The sequence below is a fragment of the Galleria mellonella genome, unplaced genomic scaffold (assembly GCF_026898425.1).
Source record: "Galleria mellonella isolate WM207_F2 unplaced genomic scaffold, CSIRO_AGI_GalMel_v1 utg40, whole genome shotgun sequence".
Classification (NCBI taxonomy): Eukaryota; Metazoa; Arthropoda; class Insecta; order Lepidoptera; family Pyralidae; genus Galleria; species Galleria mellonella.
Window position 1 is genome coordinate 1,392,536 of NW_026442094.1, and position 21,169 is coordinate 1,413,704.

The 21,169-nt window shown below is 31.3% G+C and overlaps 1 protein-coding gene across 1 annotated transcript in view; it reads left to right on the forward strand.

Moving 5' to 3' along the window:
* The first annotated feature begins 291 nt into the window (after window positions 1-291).
* Window positions 292-21,169, forward strand: part of LOC113519302 (semaphorin-5A) — a 46,024-nt gene continuing 25,146 nt past the window's right edge. Inside the window, exons 1-3 of the mRNA XM_052898007.1 lie at window positions 292-749; window positions 14,018-14,131; window positions 17,055-17,157. Of these exons, the coding sequence (XP_052753967.1) occupies window positions 14,032-14,131; window positions 17,055-17,157 (203 nt within the window). The 5' untranslated portion in view covers window positions 292-749; window positions 14,018-14,031. The remainder of the gene's footprint in view (window positions 750-14,017; window positions 14,132-17,054; window positions 17,158-21,169) is intronic.

Below are 21,169 nucleotides of genomic sequence, written 5' to 3' on the forward strand. Positions count from 1 at the left end.
TTTGGTATTATTTCGATAAATATAAATAAACTGTGTAAAATATTCATTATACAAGATTATAATTTAACAGACGGATTTTAAAGAGTAAATTGTTTAAGGGCTGGTTTTATTAGTTCTTATTTTTGTGCTTATATTATTATATAAATAGAATTATTACGAGTAATATTCAAAGAAATATATCAAAATAATTCCTGGGAGTAAACAAATGTGTACATTTGTGCCGAGTACTATTATGTATTCATGGTACTGGTAACACTATTATCGTATTGCGCGCGCTCACTCCTTGGTCTCTCTATTCGTTTCATTCACGCACACTGTTGCGTGATTTGTGGAAGTTGTGAGGCTTGGTTTCTGATTTTTGTTTTTTTTTTCATCTCGTCTGTGCTTTGCCAGCCACTTGCTCGCTTGTCCGTCTCTTACTTACAATTGCTGAACTTTATAAAGTTACCCAAGAAATAGTTATAATAAAATATGTGTATTGTAATTCAAAAAGTTGGTTTGTTACAAAGTGTGAAGTGAAATCTCTGTCAAGTAAGCTCCAGATGTTGGTGTAAACGGCAATAACCTCGTTTCGTGTCAACAAATAATAATAAACAGTGTCGAGAACAAGTTATTGTCGCCGTTTTAACTACAGTATATGATGAATTATACTATGTAAAATAATAGAAGACCACAGGAATGAATATCAGAAACAGTGGAACATGAAATTTGTTGCGACTTTATCGGACTTCACCCACTTATCTTTTATGGTAAGTAAAAAGTTTCAAGTTTTGTTTCGTAACTTACGCCTTTTTTTGGTGGGTTAGTTAATTTTTTACACAGAGCCTTTCTCCATCCTTTAAACATACTGAAGTATAGTACAGTGTTTGTCATTATTAGTTGTAGATAGGTATTTTTTAACTTTGTTTCCTCAATCTTATATATAGAAGAAATTATACTATAATAAAATCTTCTTGGGACTTTGTAGGTGTAACTTAGAACTTGGTTTATGTCTCAGTCTCTATATTGAGCTTTGTATTTTTTAAAAGTAGAAGGTAGCATTTTTTAAAAAAAGAAATTTTATGTTTTTATTTTTTTAAAAGCTTTTATATTTCTATTATTTTTGTAATTGTAAAAATTATAATTAGGTTTACAATTGACTGTTATAAGTGTATGGTTGAAGGGAATTAGAGATGATTTTCAATACCTAAATTTTGTTAAAATAATATAATTTTTGGGAATACATTATTTGGGCTAATGTAGTTGATCCAAATACAAATAACTCTGTACTTATTATTACATAGAAGTAATGAATATAATTTTGTAAAAACTTATTAGTTACATTAATATATTTCATATTTTTTCTTTTTTTAGTAGTTTATACACTTAAAAGTTTTTTTTATATTATTGTGATAATGTTATTATCATATGTGATCATATATAACACATTGACAAATAATAAAAGAACAATGTGTGTAAGGAACATTGTCACTAAATTACAAGATTGCCCATCATAAATGCAAATTGCGTACATGAACACAATGCCGAATTGTTAGAGGTGTATGTGGCAATACAATTTAGATGAGGCCAAATTAATCATTAATGTCAGCACAATACAACTGATGAGTGTCTTTGAATGAATAAGGTGTGGGTATATACTTTAGTAAATGTTTATATATTTTTTTTGTTAAAATTATATTCTCAAAAATTCTATCTGTTCATTTGAAGCTTGTTTTCATTCCAAATACAATAATATAAAGTTCTTAAAACTCTTTTTGTTTTTAAAACTGTTCATATAAAAATTTGCATTACTGCATTATACACTATTTAAAAAAAGTGTATGTGTTCCTGAATGATTATTTAAAAAGTGATTATTTGAATGACTATTATAATGAATTGAGTATATAGTGTTCTATAGCAGTATAAGTGCTCTGTAGCATGTAATATCAATAATAATAAGAGAAAATTTCTATTAGCAACAGTAATTGGTTGGTTATTTATTAAAATCAAACATTATTGATAGTTGGGCTTCATGGAGGGTTATTTGATTGCTATATTAGTGTTACCAACTTTTGAAGAAAAGAGAAGAGATTATAGAGTTACAAATTATATGTATGTAAAATTGTAAAACCTAGCTTTTGGTAATAGGAGAGAAATGGAAGCTTAAAATGATGTTGCCTTGATATGGTGTTATTACAAGATTTTATTGTTTTGCATTGATTATATATTAAGAAAAGGTTCTCAAAATTCCTGTGGAAAACACTATGGAGTATAGTTAGTGATGAAATAATAGTAGTAATTAATGGTGATGATGATAAGTCTTTATGATAAATATATTATGAAGTAGTCACTTTTACATCAAGAAACTTAATGAAAAGTTAAAAAAAAAAATGAAATTATTGTGGAAACACTTCACATTAATTTGTGACAAATCAAACCATTCAATCGGGGGGAAAGGAATTGTTAGTAATGGAGACTGAGAATCCCATTGCTAGCAATATATCCAACCAGGTCGACCTCCTCGCGGTTCCCCTTGGAAACTATCAGGGTTAATTCCTGATGAATTCATCATGATGGGCTAACTGGCCTGTTTTCATTCTCATTTATCACTCTTCACTGGTACTCTGCCAGCATATCCCGTTAGAGCAGGTGGGGTTACCATACCATTTTCACCCATCAAAAAAAAACCATTCAATCCTTAATCAGTTTTTGATTTATACTAATATTGAATATCAGCAGACTGTCTTGTAGTCAGGTCCATTATTCATTTGTTTACCTTTTCATTAAATGTTTCAAAACAGACTGTAAGTACTTAATTTATTTGTTTATTGTACAATATACAGTTTATACAGTATCTTTTATTTTATCAAATCTAGATAAATATGATATATTATTTCTATTTACCTATGCCATGATTACAAATAAATATATCATTGAAGGTTCTGTATACCAGAGGGAGACTTTGTACAAAAGTCGATTGCTTGGGTACCTCTGTCCCATTCGTGTTTCGACTGTGATGCAGCTGTGTTTGCATGGCTGTGTTTCGGTTTGAAGGGTGGGATATGGCGTGAATTTACTTGGTACAGAGGAATAACATCAGAGTCCTCAGGAATGGCAACGCATGGGGGATATCATGGGCGAAACAGTATACTTTGTTATGTCCATGGTACTGCTCATGTCTATAGGCGACGGTTATCACTTTCCATCAGGTGGACTGTCAGCTTGTTTGCCATTCTAAGTTGTATAAAAAAAAAAGGAGATGGAGATACTTTTGCATCCATTTAACGTAACCCTAAAACATTATAAATTATAAAGTTATCTTAGTTCTTTTTAAAGAAACCCATGTTCTTAGAAGCAAATTTAATCTTGAAAACAAATGTAACGATAAAGGCGTTGATTATGTTATTATGTGTCATTATTTAACGTGTAGGTTTTGTGTTATACAGTAGGTATTAAACGATGTCGACTGCAAAGTTGTTTGTGTAGTTGTGTGTCGTAAGAAACGACTAAGGGAGGGCGAGGGATGAGCAGCAGTGTCCCTCATAAAACGTCTTCAAAGCTTAACTGCGGTTGTTAATCCGCTTGTGAATCGTGGCACCTACTGGCAAAACCCCCAGGGGGGGGAGAAGGATTTGTTAATAATTTGCACCATTACTAGCAATATGGATTGACCTCCACGCGGTTTTCCCTGGAAACCATCGCGATTACCGAAAGCGTAGGCTGGGTTACCATTCCATTATCATGTCATAAAAAAAATTCCAAGGGGAAGGCTTATGTTCAGCAGTGGACAGTTAAAGGCTGATATAGTCATGATGATGAACCGTCTAGTATTTCCCGCATTTTTTTTTTACATAATTTTCAACGTCCTGCCAAGATAAAACATGTCTCGTATTTACGAGAATCCGTAAGCAATTCATATAAATGCGAATCGAATCTAATTAAAACCGAATTGCTAACCATGTTTAACTACGATTTTGATTGTTTCATTGTATAAACATGTTCAACAAAAAGATGTGTTACGCGCAGCAAAGTCTGTAACAAAGTATAGTTTTAATTTTAAATAAAACGGAATTGAACAAAAAAAACGCAGTTAAATTTATTTACCCCGGATGAAATAGAGAAATCCCGTATTTTTAACGTTCTTGGATTGCATTTGTTATTTTGAAAAAAGCTATTTCGAGAACACAAAACATGGATGAACGATGAGATTATTAATATCTTAGACTGAAAATATTTGAATTTAGAACGCGATATTGTATCTCTTACAAGTCGGCATATTTTGTTTCGCAACAAGCAAATTCCTTTTTCTGTAAAGAAAGACGGCATCTTTAATCGTTATAAAAATAATATGTGACCAGTATAGGAATACCATAGACTACGTACATAATTGTGAAAATCTGATCAGATCAGAATTGGCGACGTTATCACGTGATATAATAAAAAGATTCGTTCGAAGTGTTGAGAACCTCATTTAGACGTCGCGTTACTTAAGAATTGAATGGAGTTCTCAAACAATTTTCATATACTTGATAACTATACAAATGCAGTTTTTGACCTTGTATTATGTGCTTCCAAGTTTAATAACGCAGTGTATTCAAGGGTACCATATCGCTCGTGCTGCATTCGAACCAGTCTGGGTGACGGTGAGTTTTAGGGACTATGCATATTACGACGGTGGTGAACGGTCGCGTGCTAGAGGGCGCTGCGAGTACAATATAAAAAAATTGGTAATATTACAAGATCACCGAGTGTGATCTTGTAATAGTAACAGTTGTAACAGTTTTGAAATGTTGTGATGTTATTTATGAAACGGTTATTGTATTGAGGACAAATATCTATTCTTCCTCAAAAAACATAGTTAAAATAGGAAAATAATTTTTAAATAATTATTCATCATAATGGCTGAGATGATGATGATTCATCATTGCCTCGTCTCAATCTCATTTTTATTGTCGGCATAGTGTCCTTAGCATCCATTATTTTTTTTTATTAGCTATTTTATACATTATTCTTTAATATCTCATACTAAGTCAGTTACCTATGCATTTTTATAAAATATATTTTATATATTTATAAAGTCTTATCATATTAACTGTAACCAGTCGTTTTGTTTGTGTGAATTGCGACTAAAAAGTTTTTATAACAGAAACGTGTATCAAGTTGAATTAAATCTTTAAAAGGGATAGTGTACCCTAACAGCGTAAATCTCTTGTATCACATTTTATTGCCCAATAAAATTTTAAATATTAAATCCACTTTTACTGTTTGTTCAAATTGTATTGCACTCATCGCGCCTGCGCTTTTTCCGCCCGTTGTAATATATATAAGCCTTTATAATCGGTACCTATTCCAAGAAACAAAGTTTGTTGTTCTCTCTCCTCTTACGCACTCCGCACTGAGAGTCCATTGTTTCTATTTGTTTACATAATACAATAATAATAGTTATGTTTTCAGTAATATGTGTATATTCGCGACGGCCGACATGACCGTGAGCACGTAGCACTCGGCCAGTTTGTACTAAGTTTACTTTATAATAAGATTATGTAATGATAAGTTTATCATTATCATTATAATAAAAAATTGTGAAGGCAAAAGTCTGTACATTAAGTTTTTTTTTGCACAATAAGATAGGGAGGTAAGAGTTCATTTCAACTAAAATTGGTTGATGCAGCTTCTTTTTACACCGAAGTCTCATTGATTCTAATTATCATGCGATATATTTTTACAGATATATTTAACTAGGATTATTACCATTTCTTATTCTAATCGTGAGCATAGGCGGTTAGCATATACTAGTATACTATTGGGGGGAAAGGGATTGTTAGTAATGGGGTCAAATAGCTCCATTACTAACAATATACTCTGTCAGGTCGACCTCCACGTGGTTCCCCCTGGAAAACATCGTGGTTGATTCTGGTTGTGTTTGTCGGGATGGGCTAACTGACCTGCTTTCATCCTTATCTGTCATCTCCCACTGGTGTCCCGCCAGTGTATACCGACAGCGCAGGCGGGGTTGCTATACCATTATCACCCATTAAAAATAAACTCGTATATTATTTGTACGTGAGAGCATATGATTATATAATTTTAAATATTTATAATACATATTTCCGACGTGGATGGAATTTTGATGAGATTTTTAGTTCCAATGATGTTTATGTTAGCGTAATCTAACTATAAAGTAATTTGCAGCAATAAATATCCATTGATTTCATTGTATCTCATAAAATTCAATAAACTACTGAAAGTGTATCGGCTTTATTTATGATCAGAAGTAAAATCAAGTTGTCGGACAAAGTTGCAATCTTCTTGTAATTATGTTTAGGTTCATATTGATATGACCTTAATAGTTAATGCATATCTATATTGTTATGTAAACCGATAACGTTACTAAGTACATAGGTGGGGTTACCATTTCATTTAAAAAGCATATATAATATCATCATCATCATCATATCAGTCTTTAACTGTCCACTGCTGAACATAAGCCTCCCCCTTGGGGGATTTTGCCAGTAGATGCCACGCCTGGCAGGCGGCAGATTGGCAACCGCAGTCAGGCTTTAGAAATGTTTAAGAAAGGCGTTGCTGCTTATACCTCGCCTTTCCTAGTCGTCTCTTACGACATCCACGGGAAAGAAAGGGGTGACCTATTCTATGCCGGAACCACGCGTCTGTATAAAATATAAATAACATTAAAGCATAAAAGTAATTAAATAAATTTGTCATAATTTTACTATCGGATTTGAAGTATCAATGCTATAAATTTAAAATAATTTGGGTTGCTAAATACGATTGGCAGCATTTTTAGGTTAATAGAACCCTTACATTGGTCACTGTTGTGGTATCAGTGAATAGCAGTGAATTTACACATTACAGGGTACAGAGGAATAACGCCTGTGTCCTCAGGAATGGCAAAGGGGTATATTCTGTTATGTCCATGGTACTGCTCATATTTAAAGGCGACGGTTACCACTTTCCATGAGGTGGGCCGTCAGCTTTTTTGTAATTCTATGTTGCATTAAAAAAATCTCAAATGGGATACCTCAGCGGTGACCAAATTTGTTTGTTATTTCTTATTCTTTTATTTATTTTATTGTAAAATGTACTAATATTAGGCTAAGATTATGTTACTAACAAATTAGGCTATTGTAGCCTGTAATAATAAAGATTATTATTATTGTTATTAATAGAATATTTTATCTATTAGTTCAAAACATTTGAAGAGGTATATGTTTGTATGTAACATTAACGCATCCTTATCTAATGTACACTTCACGACAGGTGGACGGTTGCCCTTTCTTAGATTGTAGTATATATATACTTACTTACCTATATAATGTATTCTTAAGCTACACAAGTATTACTTTTATTGTGTTTGGTGATGTAAATCTTTACTATTTTCATTATTAATGTGAATTTGTTTTGTTACCGGTTCGCGATCATAACTTGATGCAGTGTTGCACGTCGCAATCATTTGTCAATTTTCAAAATTAATTGAAAAGTTTTCAATATGTCTGATTGATTATTGAAAAAGTGTTCAGCCTAAGGACTAAAATGTTGATCAAGCAATAATATACCTATTAAGCTATCATAGAAAATTTGGATTTTATTAGCAAAAAAAGTATTTGAAATATTCCAAAATGCAACGATTTATATGCAACGTATTCTATGATTAAAGTATTAGTTCGTAGGTACAGCACTTTTTAAATAAACAAAGACAATTTTTCAATTATTTTTGATTATTGACAGATAATAACGTTTTTATTCCAGACGCGCGGATAAAGTCGCGGTTAAAAAACTAGTAGCTCATGTTCTTTTGATTAATCTGTTAAATTTCTGTATTGAACAATGTAACGATACTTACGATTATGCTTTTTAACTGCCTCAGACGTAATTTATTTTTTAAATAACTTTATTGACAAAATGAAAATATTGTACAAGAGGCGAATTCAATGCGAGTAGTATTCTCTATCAGTCAACCTTTGGAATGAACAGGTAATCCAAATAACAGATGTATACATATACTTAATGAACGTAACAAACAATTCTTATACCATAAAATAATTAAAATGTCAATATTAGCTGTATGAAAACATCCTTAATATAGGTAATGTTAAGTTATTTTTGTTGGTGACTGTACTTCTTATCTAGTAGTAACTACCAACTTACTACTATACTACTATTAAGTAAATATCGTGTCGTTAGTATCAATTCAGGTCAATCAGTCGATGCCACTTATCACACGTAAATGTTTTGAAATTATTTATTTTTAGATAACAGGTAATACACTACATTAACACACACATATATATATATATATATATATATATATATATATATATATATATATATATATATATATATATATATATATATATATATATAATCACGTCTGTAATCACAGATAACCTATAGACGTATATCCAGCAAATCTGATATAGCTGTATACTGCGGGTTTCATTCAAGTACGTTCAGACGTGATTGAATAACAAATAATTGATTATTTTTGCCAATTTTCACATTATGCCTAAAATAAATATATCCATTGAAATATTTATATATAAGGATATAAATATATATCATACTACAATATATATCAAAGTATGTATACTATAAGAGTATCAGAATGATAATGTTGTCTATAAAAATATTATTTCGTAAAAACAGCTTATGTAAGTAAGTAATCATAATTTATCGAAAATACGCGGGAGTGGCAGTTATAATACTTTTATTTGTCAGGGGACTGACTGCATGGTACCTACGTAAATAACGTTATCACTGTTTACTAAATCGAAGTCGGAATTATAAGTTTCTTTTTATGGTTGGCAACCGCGATTACGCTTGCAAATTTTGTTGTTTAATTTTCAGCAAGTGCGATTTCTGTCTCGGTGAAGATTTTTGTTCCCCGTGTGGTCCCGGCATACAATAGGCCACCCCTTCCTTTCCCGTGGGTGTCGTAAGAGGCTACTAAGGGAATATAATGATCGAAAGATGGGCAGCAGCGTCCTCTTAAAACATTTCCAAAACCTAACTGCGGTTGCCATTCCGCCATCCGAGCGTGGCAACTACTGGTAAAAACCCCTTAGGGGGAGGATTATCTTCAACAGTGCACAGTTAAAGCTGATATGATGATGAACATTTTTGGTTTCGAGTTTTAGATGTATCGAAAATGCATTTTATAAAATTTACTTTTTCCCACGCACAACCACTCTTTGGAATCAACTTCCAGCAGCAGTATTTCCGAACCGATACGATAACATAACCTTCCAGAAAAGAGTATATTCCTTTTTAAAAGGCCGGCAGCACACCTGCAATGCCGTTCATGTTGTGGGTGACTATGGGCGGCGGTAGTCACTTACCATCAGGTGAGCCGTATGTTCGTTTGCCCCCTGTATTGTAAAAAAAAATGCTTCTATATTTTGGGGACATCAGTTTTTTGAGGAATCAGTTCTCTTATAGTTAGACAGAGGTCACACTTGTTAAAAATCTAATCTAATAAAACTAAATTCTAAAATCTTTAGTACTTACTGTTTTTGTCAATCTGATCATTTTATTTATATAAGAACTCCGAATAGACATTTCTCCAGAGTCAATTACACTCTATTGAACTTAATTCAAAGCCAAAAATTAATATGCAAAGTACATGCATTTGCTGCATCTGTTTAAATTCATTACTGTGGTGTATCAGATATAGATAATGTAAGTTGCATAGATCACTTTAAAACAGAAGTAGATATTGGAATTAAAAGGTAAGCCATAAACTATCGAGCAATCGATATTTAGGTCGAATCTGTTGAGCCTACTTGAAATATTTTAATACGTACTGAATGGATTCATAAGTATGTGAGCAGTTAAATGTTTTACACTTGATTTTTACACTTTTTTGTTTTACACTAGGTTTTACATTGATTGAAATAGTAGCATGTGTACTTTTCCATATCAAATTGTGCGTGTATGCTACCTTTCCTAACGATTGGTTGAGCCGTTAAGGTGCTAGAAGGTAACAAACAATCTCACTTTCACATTTATAATATTTGTAAGGACTTGTAACTGCGTGTAGAGAATATAGAGATAGTGGGTTCAAGTTTCAAAGAAAAACTAACCGTATTATGTTTTTTTTCCAAATAATTATTATAATTAGGCAAAGGTCCAGAATACTAAGTCATGAAAATTAGTACCCAATACGTTCTGTTATGAGCCTTACGTCTATAATCACAAAGATCTTTATCTACTACTGGTGGTAGTAAATACATTAATCAATATGTTAATAATATTATCATTTTAAATTGTCCTCATGAGCATCGATTATATTATTAACTGCGTGGAACACAATCTTGATCATGGCCGTTCGGTATATTATGATGTGGTACGTAGTATCTTATAGAATGCCTTAGAATAGGCAATTTGCCGTCTCAGTGGCATCAAACTGGCGTGAGTAGATAGGCCTGAAATGTGTATCAATTCACCGGTATTGGTATCGATATTGTTCCTAAATAATATCAAAGAAAAAGTATTACTAGTATGCGTTTATTAAACTTGTGAACCTTAATTTTAGTTTTATTTATACTTTTTAGTTGAGTTAGGATATAATTGATGGCTCAAGGCGTCTTGTACACAAAATGTGCCTTAAATGTTGAGTAGTAATGAACTCCAACGTTTTGAATAATAAAACAAGGAAAGGAATTTTTGTATGCGTTTAACAAAAAAGTTTTAAAAAGTATGATATTTGTAGAAAATATCCGAACATTAAACAATACTTTTTAAATAAAATTATGTAATACTAAGTTAAACTAACATTAAATAGTACTAATACGTCTTTCCAAAAAAAAAAAAATATGCTCACTTTTTACTTTATCTGAGCAGTAAGTACTTTATATTATTCTCAATTTCGTGTATAATATAGTATATGTCATATATGTGTAAGTATGTTTGTTATTTATATATATCTATACGTTTTTATATGTAATTTTAATATGTATGTATATCAATAATTACTAGTACTTATACCTATCAATAATTCGAGTATTCTGACAATTTCCTATGGTTGACTGGGAGAGAATGCTTTTAGCATTAAGCCCGCCATGTACACATATGTGTACTAATGAATAAATAAATACTTACATATTATTTGTATTTAAATACAAATCAATAACTCGTTTTTAAGCGACGTATAAGTTTTTTCATATTTCTAAATAGTTTACGAGAATTCATCGTGTCCAGTTTTGAGTGTCTTATTCTAAGATTGTGTCCGACACTCACGTTTCAATTACACCGCTAAAGATGACAAAACAAAAAATACGATTCGTCGAATATAGTTTCAGTGGAATATTAACATGATGTCCGTTTTGCCTACTGTAAAGTAGGTATCTATATTTTTTTAAATTATATTTAAATTTTTATCCTTTTGGTTTAACACTTAATTCTTACTAATATTATAAATGTGAAAATTAGTTAGCTACCTTATAGCGTCTTAATAGCTTAATCAATCACTATGAATTTGGGTATATTATACGTATTATATAAGATGGAAAAGTGTATAGACTATACTTTTTATCTCAGTAAACATGTCCCGATCACGCGAACGAAGTCACGAGTAAAAGCTAGTTAGTTTATAAGGCACAAAACCGAAGTTTTGTAGACAGGTTAGATTTATAACAAAAATCAGTAAAATAATAAATTTTTTATTGAGAAGCAATGAAAAAGAAAAAAGTAAAATGATTGTATTATATAACAAATTCTGATTCAGTAGTTTCAATTACATTGGTATTGGATTCCTAGACCTTCTGATTTTGAGTCTCTTAAAAATTGATTTTTATATATTTACGATTTTAAAAAAGGCGGAGGCTGTTCTTTTTTTTTAATTTCATTATATCTCCGTCATTTATAAATCGATTTGGAAAGTTCTTTCTGAAATGATACAATTTTAGATTAGTGTTTTAGAAATATAACTAAAATTGGTTTCATCATTTCAGCCATTATTCGTCCTCTGCTGGACATAAACCTCCCCCATAGATTGCCATAAAGAACGATCCCAAGTCACCTGCATCCACTGAGTCCCTGTTTAGTAGTTTTAAAATAAAATAACAGGTTTTGCCATTATTGCAGTCGGTATTTTTTTGTTTTATGGTATGAAATATGTTATTAAACAATTTCTATTTTTTATAAATATAAAAGTTTTACGAAAAAGCAAATTCGTAGTGAACAAACAGGAAGAAAATTTCTTGGTAATATCTAAGGAGGCATAAAGTTAAATATTAGTTTTACTGACAGGAACGGTTAAATTTTAACTTAAAAGGTAATAGTGTCTAGTTAACAAGCTACAAATTATGGCTTTAAACACAGGCAACGTAATCGATTTTAATAATAAAATATTCCAGCAAATTGATTGCTGTTTATGATTATAGTTATGAATAATTACAGGAAATCAGTTATTATGAATACATATTTACACAGCAATTTTTCTTGTCAATTTTTTCTCTCTTTTTTAACACTTTATTGTTTGTATAACTTAATTATTAAAAGAAGTGCATTAATATTCACTGTAGCGGTATTTTTAATTACTTGTGAACTCATTATTATGAAATAGGTTGACTGGAACAAATTCCTTCAAGAGATAAGTCCGCCTGTGTACATTTTTGTTATAACAATATCTATACTATAAATGAATGTACACAAGTATATAAATACATAAATGAATGAATAGATAAATAAATAAATAATTTATAGTCCCCAAGATACAGGTCTGGCCTAGTTTGGGGACTGATGGTAATGCAGATATTTCCTCGTTGAATATAAATTGTAAAAATTGTAATTGTACCTTTATTTTATTTATGATTAAACTCGTGCACCGATTGATTTTTGTATGTTATGGTAATTATCAGGTTTTTTTTTTCATTGGTAACACAATAGTCGTTTAAAAGGAAATAAATAACAAATTGGAAGGATTTTATATTAAAAAGTTGGTTTAGGAATGGCGAAGATTTACACGCTACACACTTAATGGGTGGCACAGTATATTCTGTAATATCTAAATGTCTAATGTCGTTTATGTTCATAGGCAATTATGATTAATGTTTTTATAAGAGGGCTTACAGCCCTCTAGGGCTTATAAAACATTTACTATAGTTGTAAAGCCACGCCATTAATTCAAGTTCTTTTATAAGTTATTTAATGTACTAATTGTATTATTTTGTCTGTACGAATTTATGTATGAAATGCGAAGAATGTCTCCACATCTCACCAATCGAGTAAGAGCTCCTAAAAAAAATATCACCTATATAATGGATGAAAAAGGTAAAACTCTAGCCTATAGAGATTTTTACTTAATGTTTACATTATCATATTTTCAACATGCCTCCGATCAACTGTTTATAAATAAATAAATAAAATAATAAATATATACGGACAAATCACACAGATTGAGCTAGCCCCAAAGTAAGTTCGAGACTTGTGTTATGGGATGCTAACTCAACGATACTATATTTATAATAGATACATATATAGATAAACATCCAAGACCTAGGACAATCAGGAAAAGATCGTTTTCCATCATGACCTGGCCGGGGATCGAACCCAGGGCCTCCACGTCGCAGGCAGGCGTGTTGACCGCTGCGCCACGGAGGACGACATTAGAAATATTCCTTTCCATCCAGAGGTTGTCTGAAGAAATCGTTTTCAGCGATAAGGCGACCCATTGTTTTCTGAGTGTGATCATTTCTTGTAATTGTTTGTATTTAGAATAGGGTTACGACTATAATCTTTTGGAAGAAACAATAAAGAGTAGCTATCTATCTAGTATACATAACCAGCTATCGTTCCGGCTTCGCATAGATAGATAGAAAGATATATTAGTATTTTATTTTAGTTTTTATACGGAGTTTTATGGTTCAGAGTATTCGTAAAACTGTTGTCCAGTACGCCACGGCCTTTGAGTATAACGAAGGCGACCTAGAAAATCTTGTCACTAGAGGGCGACACCCTACATCGACTAATAGTAGTAGTAATGTTCTAACATTAAACATTTACCTCTTTGTTACAGGTTAACAGTGAAGTATGATGTGGTATATGTACAAAGTGGTAGCGCTGGTGTTGCTCTGCGCGCTAAGTAAAGGCGAGCTGCCCGAGGACGACTTCAGGATAATAAACAGCCAAGGTAGCATTTTTCTACCATTTATAGTCCATAAATGCAATTGTTTTATTCTTAAAAATACAATACACGCTCTCGCGACTGACGGAAATATCAAAGGCGTACTTATATTTTTACGATTTTGTATACTTTTATTATATGTTTTGAGACGCGACGTTTATGATTTAATGAGTAAGACAGAGGTATTTTAATATTTTCCGTAATTTTTGTAAAAATATACTCCCAAGTTTGAATCCCAGGCTAGACAGACGGGGATCGTTCAAGTCGTTTGCATGTTTATTTCTTTACCATTCATATTATTTTTCAGTTGTGCTTGCATGCTTGTGAAATTACAGGGTACAGAACTACTTCCTAGTCTTAAACCTTTTCAATCGTTCAGACGTGATTTAGTAACAAATATATAAGTATCCAAAAAGTTTCTTTGCAATATTAGTAAGATGTCTAAGAAATATATTTACATGTATAGGAGAAGAAGCTATATTACAGCGGCTTTATAAAAAAAAAATCAAATATTTGAATAATTTAGCAATTAATAAATAGCATTTTTTAATAGTAAATATTATGAATCTATTGCCCTGTTCGAAATGCAAATTCATCTGAGAAGAACGGGCAAGAAAATTAGCCGTTGCTAAAATAAAAATTTATAACAAAAAATAAATGTGAATTGATAAAATGACTATCACTAACTAAAAAACTATAAACAAAAATCTACAGTCACAGTATTTTTGATAAGACCAGTCTCCACGTGAAGTATTCGTTTACGAGTATCACGAGTGAGCTAGCCATCGTCGTGTTCAACCATATTATAGGGAGCCCAACATGATGTCAGTCATATCAGTTAAAAAAAATCCACGCAAACTTCTCTCCTAATATTTACACCCTTAGGGGCCAAACTTCTAAAAATCCTTAATACTTGTGTAAGTCATAAAATAAACTCGCTGTCAATATTTGGTAATTTTATTTTTAGTAGTTTCGACTGTGCTTTGATAAGTCAGGATTATGATATAGATTCTTAAAATTCTTGTGTATGCATTTATAAACACTTAAAATTCTTATCTTAAATGTTGCGAACAGTTATTCTACCAATCTGTTGTTTAAACCCAAATCTGACTTATCTTGTCTTATCACGATTTAGGAATACATCCTGTATCTACGACGCAGTGCCGAAATCTTTTACAGCACTTTGTTTTGTCTTCTCTCTATTAGAGTAAAGCAAATGTACTATAAGGTTTACTGTTTTTAAAAATTGTTAAAATTTATTTATTGGACGAGCAAATAGTAGATAAATATTATCTTGATATTAATATTAGTATATAAGTGATGTTTGTAACTGTACGATCAATACCGTTGTCCACGGAGCAAAAAGAAGGAAGTTGTTAGGATTAAACACAGCATTCCCTTGAGTTACATTATTAACGTGAAATTATAACATGTAGTCACAATATAATAATTATTTATGTATTAATTTTATTTATATATGTATGTGTATACAATTACTTATTATTGCAATATCCATAGGTATGTAAAAATATGTTTAATTTTAACTAGGAATTATTAAGTTTTATCTTTAGCTGTATAATTTTTATCCCTGAACATTCTGTAGTTTTCTTTTTGCTTCTTAAAGTTTGACTGTAAGAGATCCCTCTATGGGATAAGTCCGTCACTGTATATTAAATTTTTTTTAGCATGTCCAATGTAAAGTATCTATAATAAAGATTTTATAATACAATAAATACAGTAAATTTTTAAGTGAACTGCTGTGAACAAAATGCTGCCTTATTATTAAAGCACAGTCTCTTCCAGACAACTTTTAGTTAGAGGGTAGATATGTAAAGATGTAACGGCTGACATAATACTCCTATTTATATATGTTTGTTGACTTTTTAGTAATAAGGCTGTTTATATACAGTACTGTTTGTTTTGTAGAGGTCGTCCCGTTTATTTGTCGTTGAGCATTAATTAACAATCATAAAAGCATTAAATATTTGTCGCCAAACGGCCATTAAACATATTGTAATGCAATGTTTGAACACCTCGAGTGTTTGTTTAGCAAGACCGTCCATTCAAATTGTTTGACCGTTTGTCTAGAGGTAGGTACGTTAGAATTTACACGTTTTTGGAAACCGTTCTAAGTGTTAGCTGAGTGGGTCAAATGTGTAGACAGAGTGAGTTGTCTACTTTAAAATTAAATATTATAAATTGGTCTATAGAACTGTCTACTTTCTTTAATAATATTAGCTTTTTACGCTACTTCGTACACGTGGATTTCACAAGTAGGAAAACCAACGTTATAATCCACTTCTAGATAGAGTATTAAGATAAAACAAACGAGTACACTAGACTTTAAAAACTCCAGGAACATAATTGTAAAAACCACTTTCGATTCTGTGTAGTATTTGTTGCGTGATGCGGGAAAAACATACAGAGAGACAGACAAAATTTCTAAAAAATATTGTTATGGCATCTATTGGACTTGTTAAGACTCCTCACATTAATTTTTCTTAAATATCTCCTTTGTACAGACATCGTCCAGTTATAATTTTATTATATTAGTTTTTTTTATACTACTTAGAATGGCAAATAAGCTGACAGCCCATAGATCTGATAGAAAGTGGTAACCGTCGCCTATAGACATGAGCAGTACCATGGACATAACAGAGTGTACTGTTTCGCCCATGATACCCCACATACGTTGCCATTCCTGAGGACTTAGGTGTTATTCCTTTGTACCCAGTAAATTTACGCCATATCCCACGCTTCAAACCGAAACTCAGCCATGCAAACACAACTGCTTCACGGTTGAAACACGAATGCGACAGAGGTACCCAAGCAATTGACTTTTGTACAAAGTCTCCCTCTGGTAACATTTATTATATAGGTAATTTAAGATTTCTAATAATATAATTAATATATATTTAATTTATTTCAGATGTACTATCATCGAACTCGGATATCTTTGAAGATAAAAACAGCAAATCATTTTCGCAACTTCTCTTCGATGTGGCAAGGGACCAGGTGATCGTGGGCGCAAGGTGAGTGCCTCCACTATTAATATCACGGTTCAGGTTGCTTGTTTCGTACAACTATTAATATTAATATCAAATACCAAAGTGGATTTGCGTGGATTTATGCTATTTTATGACCCATTATAGTGCGAGGAGACACCAAATCTATAAATCGTTGTGTTCGCACAAAGTTATTCATATTTTATAATAAAATAATATTTCCATAGTTTACTGGAAAGATTGATGTTTGCCGTGTCCGTCTATATGTGTATTTTTATGAAAACAGTAATATTTATTAGTTACCGTTTTGTATTTTATTGACATATTTTTACATTGACATGTAGGGTTAAAAAAAATATATTAAACGTATTTACACATTAGAAATAGCAAAACGACGTTCAAACGTTTGAGGACATTAAGAGAATTAAAACACATTGAACTTTACATTCTTAAATATATATAAAAACTTATTATTACAATGTTTCAAATCCTTATTTCTACTATACTAATATTAGAAATGTGAAAATGAGTTTGTTTCTTTTTGTTATAACGTCTATTTATTTTTTATTACCTTACGACGGTTTAACCAATCACTATGAAATTTGATATACACGTACCGTATTGGAGAAGGATATATCCAAATTTTTACCAGTCAAGAAATATATCTCGGTTATACGGACGAATTTGCGGATAAAAGTTAGTGATCTATAAATTAATTAGGTAGGTACTGAACTTCTGTGGAAGCTAATGTAATTGGCCCTTAAGTGTCTACTGCAACGAATGTTATCCTCAAACTGGCTGTAAGCTTTTCTGTAATTGTAAAATTAAATAAACTATGATAGTAATATTTTATCCACATGGCTTCCTGGCTAGACATATCCAGTATAATAATATTACCGTTCTTTCGTCAACTACACATCTGGCAGTTTTATAATATTTATTTATGTACCACGGGGGAAACACGCGTCCCGTAAATCATAACCTCATAAAAAACGTTAATGTAATCATAATAATATTTAATAGCGGTAACAGTGCACCTATCTTGTGTAGTTATAGATTACTTAATAGTTAGTTTGTGTATAGTCGACAGCAAAAAAGATAATTTTAAATTGGATGGCTATAGTTCTTGGGTAGAGCTTATTGGATGGAAACTGCACTAGTCGTTCTTATGGGTGTCGCTGTCATAATTGCATTAAAATCGGTTTAGTATAAACTAAAAGTAGTTTAAAAATAAATAATTGTTTTTAAATTAAAATAACTGGTTTTGTTACGATTTAAGACGGTTTTTTTGTGGGACATAATCTTTAATTTTTTTTCTGTATATTTTTATTAATTTATGTTTGGGATACAAACAGTTACGCATTCATAGTCAAATAAAATAATATAGTTACTAAGAGACTCCTTGCGGTACGTTAATAGAATATAAAGTAGCTATAAATTGGTTTCAGTAATTATAAGCTATTTAGAATAACAAAATATTGATAATTTATTTATTTTATATTTATATAATATATCCGTATACTAATATTAAACTCATACAGTAAATAGTTTTGCTTCCTTGGCTTTGAAAGTTGTTAAGCTATATGAAAATATTTCGTTGTTTCTTTCGCTTTTCTTTTTTAGCTAGGAGTGCCGCCTATCACCATTTTTTTAATAGCAGTTTTTATTTGGATTATTAGCTAGAGTATTCTATACTTTTCATTGTTCTTGACGTGACCGAAGTACAACATTTTTGTGTAGCTTAACGGTGTTTAACTTTAGCAATACTAGTGCTAAATATTACTAAATAATTACATTAGTTGCTGACTGTACCAGTGTGGTTGAGTCACAAGCTGTCACCGGAGTACAGTGATATTAGATAGCGTGGGGTTTATCACAACTAAACAGGTTACACGGAATGTCTGTAATGACTACAATTCTGTCTCACTTGATACGATTAATTGTACTCAAATTATTATAACTTTAGATTTTTACAAAATATGAGATGAACTTAAGACTGAACCTGTTCGATTAGAAACAGTCGTCAAAATTGCTTGGAAAATATCACAAAAGTTTGAATTTTTTTACAAAGCATAGTTATCACTTTTTTATTATCTGCTATAAAATAGTGTCAATAAGTTATTTTTTTTAATTATTACTGGATAGACATACGACAATGTCAACGAAGTAACATCACTATGAATTAAAACGAATAATTACTGGATAATAATTGTTTATATCTTTTTGAATAAAATAACCAAAATGTATTTATCATACTTATAGCTAAAATAATATTTATCTTTTATGCAACAAAGAATGGCAAACAAGCTGACGGCTCATCTGGTGGAAAGTGGTAACCGTCACCTATAGACATAAACAGTACCATGGACATAATAGATGATATTGTTTCGCCCATGATATTCCCTATGCGTTGCCATTCTTGAAAACTAAGGTGTTATGCCTTTGTACTTTGTAATTTCTTTGCCATATCCCATCCTTCAAACAAAAACACAGCCATAAAAACACAATTACTTCACGCCAGAAACGTGATAGAGACTTAATGCAAAAATAATTAAATGGTACCTAAGCAAACGACTATTGTACAAATTCTGTTTATTTGTCGTTGTTACAGTATTTTGTGACGTTTTCTACACTGTCCATGCTTGTAGGCGTCAGTACTATTTTCCAATTGTCAGTCGCGTGTTTGTTGGCTATTTCAGACAGTATTTGTACTACTATATGGTGGCAGTTAAAATAATAATAAATATCACATTTATAATATCAGCAAGAACTGATAATCTTTAGATTAGTTAAGATAACGGCATGCTATAAAGAAAATCGTTTATCGTAAATGTAAGTATCCATAAAATATCCGGATATCATTATTTTATATGCACGTACACACACAAATTTTATACAACTTATGTCAGTCTTTTTTCACCGACTTCAAACAAAGGAGGTGGTTCTCAATTTGGTTGTATTTTTTTACGTTTGTTATCTCAGACTTCCGTCTTTTATAAATCGATACGTTTTTTTTATTTGTAAAAATATACTTTCACATTAGTCTCAAAGGAGATTTGGTCTTTAAATTTGAATAATTGGTTTTGCTATGTTTGATTATTCTTTTTTTTATAAAACAATATTCTTGTTTATGAAAAAAAGTAACAACTGAGTTTCTTTCCCGTTAATAACATAACCCAGAATATCCTAGCCATATATCGTTATTCTTTCAAGCGAGTAAATTTACAAGATCATAGCAAGAATATAAGGATATTTAAATTATTATTGAACATTTTAACTATGATTGAATTAAAGTGACATGTATAATTATTTCGGCAAAGTTGGATTGAAAATTATTAAATTGTGCAAGTTGTATATTTGCTTCAATTCATTTATTATATTTATAAGGTTGTAATACTGGATTCCAAAACTGATGTTTGTTATTTATTTTTTATGAGATGGTAGTGGAATGGTAATCCCACCTGTATTATTGGTACACACCAATGATTGATGATAGGTGAGGATGAAGTCTTTTTTTTAATGGATGAAAACGGAGTGGTAACTCCGCCTGAGCTCTCTATCTACACTAGCGGGGCACCAGTGAGAGATAATATGTGAGGATGAAAGCAGGTCAGATATTCCATCATGATGAATTTATCAGGAATAAATTATTGTAGTTTTCAAGGGAGACCGAGAAGAGGTTGATCTGATATTTAGATTAGGTCGTGTGATGGATAATGAAGACAATAAAATAGCTACTTGCTTGGAGGTCTGACCCGAAGGTTACTAGTACAAAAATAATTTGTATATTTCACACATTTGGCAAAGATAACCCCAAAAGATCAATCAAAAGGGGGTTTGCTTGGTTCATTTTATTTAATTGCCTATTTACATATAACTAACCTAATTTAATTATGCCGAAGTGTGGCTTTCGACATAATTATTTTATTATGTAGTAATAATAAATTGGAAGATGGGGAGATCTTTGGATCATTGCTCTGCGCTGGGGAATTATAGGTTAATAATAAAATAATATTATAGAATAAATAAATAATAGATA